Source organism: Eurypyga helias, unplaced genomic scaffold (assembly GCF_000690775.1).
Source record: "Eurypyga helias isolate BGI_N326 unplaced genomic scaffold, ASM69077v1 scaffold30142, whole genome shotgun sequence".
Lineage (NCBI taxonomy): Eukaryota > Metazoa > Chordata > Aves > Eurypygiformes > Eurypygidae > Eurypyga > Eurypyga helias.
Window position 1 is genome coordinate 3,872 of NW_010238400.1, and position 11,313 is coordinate 15,184.

Genomic DNA, 11,313 nt, shown 5'->3' on the forward strand with positions numbered 1-11,313 from the left:
GCACAGAGTGGATTTGCAAAGGATTTGTTGGCTTCCTCCAGGAATAAGACTCTTCCTGTTCTCTACATCCTCCAAACAAATGGCAGTTCCCTGAAGGTTTCTTCAGACATGCAGCACTCCAGACAAACAAATCGAATCCCTTAAGACTGAGCAGCTGTTGATGCCTCTGGGCTCTTTGAGGAGGACCACAGGAGCTTGAAAGCAGAGAGAGAAGGGAGAGGAGGGAATATGAATGCTCTGTGGGAATGTCGCCAAAGACAGTAATTGAGATCCCATGGTGATTAACTGCCTTCGCTATTAAGGCCGCTCTAATTCCAGGCTGCGCCACTGCCAAGTCGCTCTCCCAGCCTGGCACTCTTGCTGCTATTAAAGGTCCTTAGAGCTGCCGAGGCTTTCTTGGCAGTAGCCTCAAATGAGGGGGAGCATTGCTAACTCGGATTAGAGAGGTTGAGAAGAAAGCAATCTTGGAGGGATGCGTCCTTGGAGATAGCTTTTTCTCCAAGGAGGCCCTGCCTTCACTAATGCTTGCTTTCTTGGCCATCTGTGTGGCAGATAAGAGCAGACCTTTCCCTAGGCTGGTTTTCGTAGCACTGCTTTTCTGTAACCTGGCAGGTGCTGAAAGCTGAGGCTGAATTTGGATGGCAGTTAAAGAATCATAGAACGGTTTGGGTTGAAAGGGACCTTAAAGATCATCTAGTTCCAACCCCCCTGCCATGGGCAGGGACACCTTCCACTAGACCAGGTTGCTCCAAGCCTCATCCAGCCTGGCCTTGGACACTTCCAGGGATGGGGCATCCACAGCTTCTCTGGGCAACCTGTTCCAGTGCCTCCCCACCCTCCACGGGAAGAATTTCTTCGTTATATCTAACCTAAATCTACCTGCTTACAATTTAAAGCCATTAAGTCCCCTGCGAGGTTTAGCCCCTGCAGCTTTCTCCTGTGGAAGCTTCGTACCTGTATCTTGCTGGGTAGGGGGAGCAGCTGGCACACATCGGATGGCAGGAGCTCTCTTTAGCAAGAGAGATGGCTCCATGATTTGCACTGTAGCCTTGCAGTAAACAGTGGGGAGGATGGAAGGTGTCATGCGCAGTGAGAAGTCTAAACTGTTTATCTGGGGGGTGAATCATCCCTTGTTAGGTCCCATCTGCGTGCCTGTGTAGCTCTGCTCTGGCTTCAGACTGGATGGGAACTCCTGCTTAGGTCTGTCTCGTTTACTTCCCCTCCTTGCAGGGATCGCTCGCGTTGTGGAGACCCACCAACCCATTGTGGAGACCTACTACGGGCCAGGGAGGCTGTACACCCTCATCAAGCACCTGCAGGTGGAGTGCGACCGGCAGGTGGAGAAGGTCGTGGACAAGTTCATCAAAGAGAGGGACTATCACAGGCAGGTAAGAGGGGCATGATGCTGCCTGATGCAGCCAGCTGCGGCCTCTAGCCAGCTCTGTGGGGCTCTGGCTGCCATAGAGGTGGCAAAGTTTGAGAGAATCCTTGCTTTACTCCGAATTTGGTGCAGCCTGTAGCTGTCCCTTCTCTTGCAGAGAAGGATTCCCTGGGAGTGTGGTAAATGGACCCTGGGCACAAGATGCTTTGTTCTGCAGGGTGCTTTCAGTACACCCTCCCTGCTGCTCTTGGATGCAGGGCTGCTGTAACTGTCCTGTGGTCCAACCTCGGTGCCTCTGTTGGAGTTCCTATCCCACCGCCCTTCCCGGTGGGATGGGCTCTGTCTCGGAGGCAGAGGAGAACCGATGAGTTTTCATTCTCCGGCAGTGCTCCTGCAAAGCATTCCTGTCAGCCCACCCTGAGTAAGCACCTTCTCAGGCTCCAGCACGCGAAGCAGCGTTAACTCCAAGTCATCAGCAAGGACTGTAATGACTCTCCCTTTGTCTTTTGTGATTGCAGTTCCAGCAAGTTCAGAATAGCATGATGAGAAGTTCTTCTGCAGAGAAGATTGAACCGAGGTACAAACAAAACCACTTTTTGCTCTCTAACCTTCCACTCTTGATCCATTATTAACACTACTTAGCATTTAGATAACTCTTGTGGTTTTCCAGAGGCTTTGTGACTACTAAAGCGTGAAATCCAATTGTTCGGTGCCCTTCACTGCCTTTTTATAAAGGCAGCTTCTGTGGTGGTGCTTTATTTTGCTTACTCGTTACCTTTAAACCCTGGCTCTAAGCATTGCTGGAGGGCTGGCAGTATCCCTGCACATGAAGGACTGAGACCTTAATTGCCCATGCCCACTGCCTTTTGATGGTCAGGGTGCAGCCCATGGAGCCCACGAAAGGGAGCAGCTCCCTGGGCAGGTCATTTGTGGTGGAATCAGGAATAAATCTTTAATCTGTGCTGCTGCCACGGCAACTCTGTAACGTCCGTTTCTTGCTAATGAACCAAAGTGCTTTCCATCTCCCTCCTTTTTATCTGAACTGTTTGTGTAGCCCTGGCCTCGCATAAACAGGCCTTGAAAGAAAATTTACGATCCTCAGGCGAGATCTGCCTGTTAGCCTGTGTGATTCATTATTTCAGTGGTGATCTAGAGATCCACTTAATATTTGCTCTGAATAACTCTGCACGCATCCCAGGTTTTCTGAGCTTTTGCTTTTCCATCCATAAAGTAAAGATAATCGCTCCATGTCTCACTCGTGTGCCGTGAGGCTTCGAGCAGGGCTCATAAAGCTCTTCGGTGCACACTGCTGAAAAAGCTGCTGATGTGAGGGTCTGTTTTTTCATAGCTGTCTCTGATCTGAACGCTATGTTCTGCGTTGTCACGTGCTTTTTTTGGTCTCACGTTTCCTGAGCTGCAACACACTCTTCATCATTTTCAGAGAAACACATGATTCTGTGCACAAGGGCACATATGTGGAGATGATGGGCACAGGCATTTCTAGCACTGGCCATGTAGGCCTCAGGGAATCATAGTAAAACTGAGGTAGGAAAGAACTGCCAAATGTCTCTAGTCCAACCTCCCACTCAAAACCAGGCTAATTCTGGTCATCTCAGGTTTGCTTAGAGTCTTGCAGTCCTTACTGCTGTGGTTTTGATGTGGTTGTTCTCACATCCACAAGGGAAAAAAAAGCTTCTCTGTAATGCTTTTTCCAGGATGTTTTGATTGTATGTGCATTCTTTGCACATACCAGTTATTCTGCTGAGCTTTGCCACTCGCAGCACAGATGGAAAGGGGCAGTATTGATCTCCTAGTAAGAGAACAGAGAACTTAACTTGAATTAAATTAGTGCTTCTGCTTTTGTAGTCTTGCTGCCTTGATTCTTGCTATGTCCCTTCCAGGGAGCTTGACCCTATTTTAACAGAAGTCACTCTGATGAACGCCCGCAGCGAGCTCTACTTGAGGTTCATCAAGAGACGAATAATAGCAGATTTTGAGGTGGGAGACTCGATGGCCTCAGAGGAGGTAAAGCAAGGTAACGCCTTGAATACCAACACTTGCAGGTGCTCTGCTCCTTGCAGCCAGGCGTGGAGATACATCTGAGTTAGTGGCAGGGCAGAGTGACACAGGATCTGCAAAGACGCTTTGGGAGCGCTCTGTAGAAGAGGATTATGTAGCCTGGCCTCCCCAAATCTGTTTTCAGTCCTGGTTATTCCCTCTAACAGGGAAACCAACTGTAGGAGTGACTGCTGAGCATCATAAACAAGGTCCCCAAAGAGAGGGAGTGCCCTCTGATCACTGCACTGCAGAACGCTGGAGACCACTGGGAAAACAGGCTCAGGGTTTTGGTGCTCCACGGAGTTCTGGAGATCACTTCTGTCACCTACAAAAGTCATCTTAGCCATATCAGCTCCACAGTGGCAGCCTGTGACTTACTCCAGGTTGGGCTTTGCAGGCGTGTGTGTCTCTTGGGTGCTTGTGCGACAGGCAACAAGGGGGTTTAGGTGGAACTGCTTTCTGGCCCTCCATCCCTTGCTGATGGCTCTGCTTTTTTGTAGAGCATCAGAAGTACCTTGACAAGCTCCTCAACAACTGTCTGCTGAGCCGCACCATGCAAGAGCTCATTGGCTACTACATCACCATGGAAGAATACTTCATGAGGGAGACCGTCAACAAGGTGGGGCTCCAACTGCAGAGCATCCCTAGGGAGGGAGATGAGTACAGGGCAGGACTGCAGCTGTTGGGAAGGTCTTTTGTTTCCCTTGGCTTTGAAAAGCAAGTGCTTGCTTCTGAATTTTGACTCCAAACATTCCCCTGAATATCTTCTAGAGCCAGATCTTCCAGGTCTATGGGCTACTGAAAACTAGGATGAGTGGTGCCAGCCCACACAGGGTACAGTTCAGCTCAGGATGAAATGGCAGTTTGGTCTCAAGGCGAGGGTGCCTTCGCTCACCGCGCTCCGAGCACTGAGACAGCTTTCTTTGCAGGCCGTTGCCATGGACAGCTATGAGAAGGGCCAGCTCACCTCCAGCATGGTGGATGACGTGTTTTATATCGTGAAGAAGTGCATCGGGCGTGCTCTGTCCAGCTCCAGCATAGACTGTCTCTGTGCCATGATCAACCACTCCACCACGGAGCTGGAGTCTGACTTCAGGTAATGAAGATACACCAGGTTCATTGTAATTTGCCTCCACCTCACGTTCTGCAAACTGCGTTAGCTGTCCGATAGTCTTCCTCGTGTTCTCTGCCTTTGAACCTCTGGTTTATTATCTCTAAGGAAGATGCTCGTGGGAGGCTGCAGCTTGGGAATGTGGTGGTCACCTGTAGGACAAACAGACATAAAAGGGAGAAAAGCAACTTGGCGGCCCAAAAACCCCTATAAGACTGAGTCACCCTGTAGTGTTGGAGTGCTACCCAGCTTGAAATGGTACACAGTCACCCCTATTTGTTCTCTGGGTAGCCTGTGAGATTGCTTAGTGACTTTAACTTGTAACTTGCTGAACTTTGCAACTTGAACTGCAGAAATTGTCCCACTCCTGCTTTTCATCCCAACATGGGAGTGGTGAACTGAGATTGGAGGCAGGATTTTGGGAAAGGTTCAGAACTGGGTGATTGTGGTTTTATTTCACCCTTGGGTCCTTTAGATGCTGTCAGGAGATCTTTACCAGCCCTCCATTGTCCCTGTGACATTCCACTTACCTTGTTCAGGTCACAGCTCAGCCGGAGTGCTGTCCCTTGTTGCAGAGCACAACTCCGCTGTGGCTTGCAGTGTTTGCTCTAAGCCCTGGTATGTTCTCCTTGCCCCATAGGGAGGTTCTGTACAACAAGCTGAAGCAGGGCTTTCCAGCCACGACCTTCCAGGACTTCCAGAGAGGGGTGACCAGTGCCGTGAACATCATGCACAGCAGCCTGCAGCAGGGCAAGTTCGATACCAAAGGCATTGAAAGCACCGACGAGGCCAAGCAGTCCTTTCTGGTGGGTTTGGTGGCTGTTCTGGTGTAGAATGAGTTGGAGTGAGGGGAAAGACAATGGAGAGCACTTGGGAACGGGATTGGGGCAATTACCATGTGTCCAGAGAACCTGAAAACCTGTTCAGATGTGGTGGGTGGCTTGGCTTTGGTTGTGTGGTAGTAGCCTGTACCTCACCTCATGTCTGCAGGGCTTGTACACGAGCCTGTCTGCACACACTCCCGTGACTGCCTCTTGGGCTGCTGTGATGACGATTCCCTCCAGGCTGGGGAAGGGTCTGTGCTCTTTTGAGGTGTCCATCAATCTGATTCTTCACAGGCTCTGCACAAAGGTGGTGGGAGAGTATCTCGTTCACACCTTCTTCTAGATTAAAATGTTTCCTGGCCCAAGCTCAGGGCTCCTTCGTTCTCGCTTATCGGAGCAGAGAGGTTCCGTTAGACCAGGGTTGTCTGCTCTGCTTGGCCTGCAAGATCCTCCTGCTGTCTTCTGCAAACAGCAGCACTGCTTGAGCAGGCCAGAACATGGCAGTGAGTGTCAGAGCCCCCTTGGAGAGCATTTGAAGGGCTGTTGCTCCCCTCTTCTACAGCATAACACATTCCTCCCTGTGGTGGGATGCTGTGTAGACTCTGCATTGTGGAAAAGATCTCACTGGGGGAGCAACTCTGGATCTGCTGTCCTCAGCCAGCCCTCCAGTTTGAGCAGACCCGTGGGCAGAGACTCAGAGCGCTGGAGAGGTGCTGGCTCACCCTCACTTGCCCTCTTGCTTACAGAGAGGGCTCTGTAAGCTGCTGTGAACAGCCAGTGCTGGAGAGGCTCCCGGGGACTTTCACTGTACAAGGAGAGAAGGCACAAAGGGAGCGGGAGGGGCCGAACTCCTCCATTTCATTACATTCTTGGTTACAGGTTTCTGCGTTTCTTGAAGCAAAGTGCTTAAAATGTCAGTTCTCCTGCTGGAATTCCTCATTCACCTGTCAGCTTGCCTCATTTCCCCGGCTGCACAACCCCCAGCCTTCTACTGACATCTATTTCAGCTTCAGCAGGTAGAGAACAGTCTGTTTGAAGAACAGATACTCCTCTGGCAGGAGAGGGGCTGATTCTTCCTGCCTGGGGACAGATGCCTTCCTGCCCCCCCGGCTCCTCTGGACACAGCATACAAACCATCACCTCCAGCTGCTCCCACTCTGTTGTTCTCCATGACACTGTCAGAGTTGGGGCTACGTCCTGTCTTCCAGCAGTCACCCACAAATGGGGCTTCGCAGCAACACTGTGGACACAGTGAGGAGGAAAAGTGGAGTAAACTACCTCAGACTTCATAGTAGCTGCAGGTTCAGCACCCTCGCTCTGTCACTGTATCCAGCTTCATGCAGCTCGGTCAATCTGCGGCAAGCTGGCCACGCAGTAGCACCTCAGACCCCTTAAATATTTGCGTTTCAGTCTGTAGCGTGAGCTGCACGGAGAAAACCTAACTTGGGGCTAACGGACTTGGGGCTGAGAAATTCCAGTGAATTCTACCTGGGTTTGTTTTGTTGTTTTTTTCCAGGTGACCTTAAACAACGTGGAAGTCTGCAGCGAAAACATCATGACCCTGAAGAAGACTTTGGAGGTGCGGTCTGCATTCTTTACTGCTTTCTCCTTAATCAAATACATAATATCCTCCCTTGGTGGGGGTGAGATAAACCATCTGGACTTCACTATGCCTAAATTCCTGAGGTCTTTGCCCTCCAGCCTTAGGAAAGCAATTTTGAGCTGGCAGAGCAATCTCCAGCTGAAATACCAGTTCTTCCAGTCTGACCAACCTGGCACAGGCAGGGGAATAGAACCTGCATCCTTGAGCAGCTGTGGTCTTCTGGTGCTGGGCTGCGTGGCTCCCGGCCTCCTTTCTTGCTGTCCTCTCCCCAGCTGGAGCCAGCAGCCTCAGCCTTCACAGGAGCGAGGGTTTGGCGCCTGTCCTAGCCTGCGTGCGTGCTAGTGGGCAGCTAGAGCTCAGCAAGACGAAGGGATAGAAACTCACCAGGTTATTAATTTGCAACTTGCTCGTGGATCTCTTCCCTGCAGAGTGACTGCGGCAAACTGCTGAGCCAAGGCTTTGGGGGGGAGCAGGCGCAGGCCAAGATTGACAGCTGCCTCTCTGACATGGCTGCCGTCTCCAGCAAATTCCGTGACCTGCTGCAGGTGAGCATCTTGCCGAGTTACTGCCGACCTCCGTCCCTGGCTGGCTGGCATCTGCGTGGAGAGCTGGGGCAGGAACCGTTCCAGCCCAAGGCCTGGGCCATGTCTGACTCCAGGAGTGCCGCGCAGGGGTAGAGGAGGGAGCGGATTGGTCAGCTTTGAGGCACAGAAACAGATCCAGCCACACCAGCTGGTGGCGGCATAAAAAGCACTGGAAGCAGCTGCAGAGCCAGAAGGAATGTCGCTTTGTTTGTCTTCACTGGACAGTCGTGGTTGGTTCAGCGTTTTCAGGAGAGGAAATATTAATCGCATTTCCATTCTCCCTCGTGGCGCCGTGCGTTGTCAAGTTGTCCAGAGCCTTGCTAGGCCGAAGGCAGGTTGGTGGTGGAGCAGCAGCTGCTCTTCTCTCAGGTTTCTCCTCCTTTCCCAAATGGAAATCCTCCCCAGCACTCGGTCTTGTGTGGCATGCGGGGGCCTTTTGCCCAAAAACATCACAGTGGTCTCTGGCAGGGAGGGGAGCAGGAAGACCCAGCACCTCCCGTGGAAAAAAACAAGCAAAAGAGCGTGGTTTTAATCAGGTTTGCCATCAGCTTTGTGCTTCACAGAGGGGCCAGACCATTTTTCGTCTGGCTTTGCAGTTCACTGTGGCCAGATGCCTTCAGACCCCTATTGCCAGCGAACCCTCTCGAGGCCTGCGGTCAGTGTCGAACCCAAAGAGCTCATCAGTAACGACTACAACTCCCGTCTCACGCTACTGCAGTATTAAAACCGGCTGCAGAGCCATCAGGAGGCTGAGCAGCAAGCTCCTGCGCTGCCTGAGTCACACGCACATTGAATTTGCATTGGAAAAGGGCAGTTGCCAGCAGGGCCTGCTCAGAAATGCCAATTTTTGTTAAAAACTTTCATCAAATGCCAGGCAGTATCGCTACCTGAATAGTTTCATGCTGGGTGAGCTTTCTTGACATCTTGCTGAGCCAAGCAGGGGTGGTTGGCAGGAGAGGGCTTTTAGAGAGCTCTCTAGCATGGAAGCGGACGGAACAGCCTTTGCTGACGACCTGCTGCTCGAGGGAGATGGCGTGTGCTGGGATTATGATTAATTCAGGGAACTCACTGTGGTTACAGCTTTTATCCTCCTTCCAGCTTCTCCGACTGAGCTAAGCTGTGCTGGAGGTGGGAGTTGAGTTCAATCACTCTGTCCTCCCAGCTGGCGCTGAGTGGAGGGGTTGGTGTTTGCCCTTCCCTACCCGGGGGGGATGTGAACTGAAGGCCTCCCTCCTGCCAGGAAACCTCTGGCTGTGCGGGCAGGGCTGGGGAAGTACGAGCCCTTCAGACCAGGCTGCAGGTCAGCACAGGGGCAGCTTCTGGGCCAACATCCTTCCTCTTCCTGCTGTCGTGGTGTCCTCTGAGCCCTCCGGTGCTGGAGTAGTGTGGGATCTGGGACTCGTGCGTTGGTGTCCTGTGCCAATCTGTGGGTCAGTTTCCCCAGCTTGCAGTGAGGGCGTGAGCAGCACGCAGGCAGCCTGGCTGTGAAGGTTGTGTGCCGTGGGATGGTACCTGTGCTCAGTCACTCTCCTCTCCCCCTCAGGAAGGGCTCAACGAGCTGAACAGCACTGCCATCAAACCCCAGGTGAAGCCCTGGATCAACCTATTCCTCTCCGTCTCCCACAACATCGAGGAGGTAAGGCTTGGTGTTCTCCGCTTCCAGCCGTGCTTCCGCACTCTCCATCCCCTGCTCAGCAGCGCAGCCAGAGCAACCACTGACTCATTCCCCTCAGTTGCGTGTTTTCCTCAGCACAGAGCATCAGTAAAATATCCAGAACTTGCTCTGCAGCCCAGCCAGGAAGGGGCCATTTCCCTAGAGGGGAGCTCGAGGAAACAGGAGGGGCGTAGTGCTGCTCCAGGAGGGACCGTCCCTTCCTGCCCTCGGCTGTTCGCTGCTGTCACAGCAGGTTAAACAACCGCCTTTGTGTTTCGGCGTCAGGAGGAGTTCAGCGACTACGAAGCCAACGATCCCTGGGTCCAGCAGTTCATCGTCAATCTGGAACAGCAGATGACAGAGTTCAAGGTGAGCGGGAGGGACGTGGCAGCCTGCCAGACCTCCACGTGGCATCTCCCAGCTCAGGGAAGGGCAGACAGGGATATCCTCCAGTGCCTTGCAGGGCTTTTGGAGACCAGTCACCCCCTCCTGCAGTTTTCCAAGCCTGCTCACAGGCCCTACATCCCTAAATCGCTTCTGCCGGCACTTTCTCTTCTGTTTCTGGAGTGCAAGCGCCAGCTCTTTATTTGAAGCTCTCGTAGGCTTGGGTTTTGGGGACCTGGGTGTAGTTGTTCCTGCCAAGAGTGATCCAGGCTTCCCCTTCCAGGCTGGACTGTCTCCGGTGATTTACGATACCCTCACTGGCCTCATGACCAGTCTCATAGCCATCGAACTGGAGAAAGTGCTGCTCAAATCCACCTTCAGCCGGGTGAGCGAAACACTGTCCCTTACCCCACGGAGTCCCTGGCCACACTGCAGACCCTCCGCAATGAAACCCACCTTACCCGCCAAGGGAGGGGCAGGGAAGAGGCAAACACAACCCCCCGAGAAGCTCTGCCACCACTGGTGGCCAGCTCAGGGGGATCTTGCCTCCGTGCACCCAGGGAGAAAGGGCATTTTGGGATGGGGCTGGGAAGCTTCTGTCAATACAGGGTTTGTTAAGGTGGGTCTAAGCCTTAAGCCAGTTTAACCTGCAATGAACAGTCTAAGTGGGACTCTGGTACTCGGAGACATCCTCCTGTCCGCCCTCCCCCCACCCCATCTGTTAATTGTGCACGTGTGGCACAACCCCTGGGCCCGCTCAGAGAGTGAGCGGAGCTTCCCCGGTCCCACAGCTTGGCGGGCTGCAGTTCGACAAGGAGCTGAGGTCTCTCATAGCCTACCTCACCACCGTCACCACCTGGACTATCCGCGACAAGTTCGCCCGCCTGTCCCAGATGGCCACCATCCTCAACCTGGAACGGGTGAGCTGTGCTCCGCTTGTACCATGGGATGGCAGGAGCCCCAGCTGGACTCCACGTAGATTTAACTGGGCTCATCCCAACTTTGTCACGCTTATGGGGTAGCAAGAAGCTGGAAAATTCACCCCTGGGTGGGTGTTTGCCGGCACGGGTTAGTGGCAGGAGATACCGTGTGTGTCACCGGAGTTTGGACTCGCTGGGAGGGCGGTCGGTGTGGCGCTGTCTCCTGCAGCTCTCCTCTTTCTCCAGGTGACAGAGATCCTGGATTACTGGGGCCCAAACTCGGGCCCGCTCACCTGGCGCCTTACTCCTGCTGAGGTCCGGCAGGTGTTGGCTCTCCGAATCGACTTCCGCAGCGAGGATATCAAGCGCCTGCGCCTGTAGCCGGTCGGTGCGTTGTCAGCGCCGCGCTGGAGGGAACAGCAGGTTGGCTGCAGCCTGGGCTGGCTGTACCCGGTGTGGGGATGGGGTCGTGTCTGCCCTTCCGCTCGTCTTCCTCAGAGCAAAGGGTTTTCCTGGGCCTGGGAAGAGCTATTTTTTTGTGGGAGCAGAAATAAGGCAGCAGAGGATCTCTCACGTTGAGAGCGATGTGATGCTGGGACATCCCCCTTCCTTCTGCTGCCCGGTAGGAGGCACGGGAGGTCTGGGAACCTCTGGGGCTGCGTGCTGTGATTTGAGTCAGCACAGAGCTCTGCCCTTGCTGTTGGCCACAGTCGTCTTCTTTCTGTGCTGTCACTTTAAGGGTCCTGCTGGCATCCTACACGGTGATGGGGACCCTTCTGTAGAAGGGGAAAGGA

At 53.2% G+C, this 11,313-nt stretch overlaps 1 protein-coding gene across 1 annotated transcript in view; it reads left to right on the top strand.

The window, feature by feature from the left end:
* COG4 (component of oligomeric golgi complex 4) overlaps positions 1 to 10,964 on the top strand; it is a 14,344-nt gene extending 3,380 nt beyond the window's left edge. The window contains exons 6-18 of the mRNA XM_010147833.1: positions 1,231 to 1,388; positions 1,900 to 1,958; positions 3,283 to 3,416; positions 3,940 to 4,058; positions 4,369 to 4,535; positions 5,191 to 5,356; positions 6,891 to 6,953; positions 7,406 to 7,522; positions 9,105 to 9,197; positions 9,501 to 9,584; positions 9,883 to 9,984; positions 10,391 to 10,519; positions 10,766 to 10,964. Coding sequence (XP_010146135.1) covers positions 1,231 to 1,388; positions 1,900 to 1,958; positions 3,283 to 3,416; positions 3,940 to 4,058; positions 4,369 to 4,535; positions 5,191 to 5,356; positions 6,891 to 6,953; positions 7,406 to 7,522; positions 9,105 to 9,197; positions 9,501 to 9,584; positions 9,883 to 9,984; positions 10,391 to 10,519; positions 10,766 to 10,900 — 1,526 coding nt within the window. The 3' untranslated portion in view covers positions 10,901 to 10,964. The remainder of the gene's footprint in view (positions 1 to 1,230; positions 1,389 to 1,899; positions 1,959 to 3,282; positions 3,417 to 3,939; positions 4,059 to 4,368; positions 4,536 to 5,190; positions 5,357 to 6,890; positions 6,954 to 7,405; positions 7,523 to 9,104; positions 9,198 to 9,500; positions 9,585 to 9,882; positions 9,985 to 10,390; positions 10,520 to 10,765) is intronic.
* Positions 10,965 to 11,313: the final 349 nt, after the last annotated feature.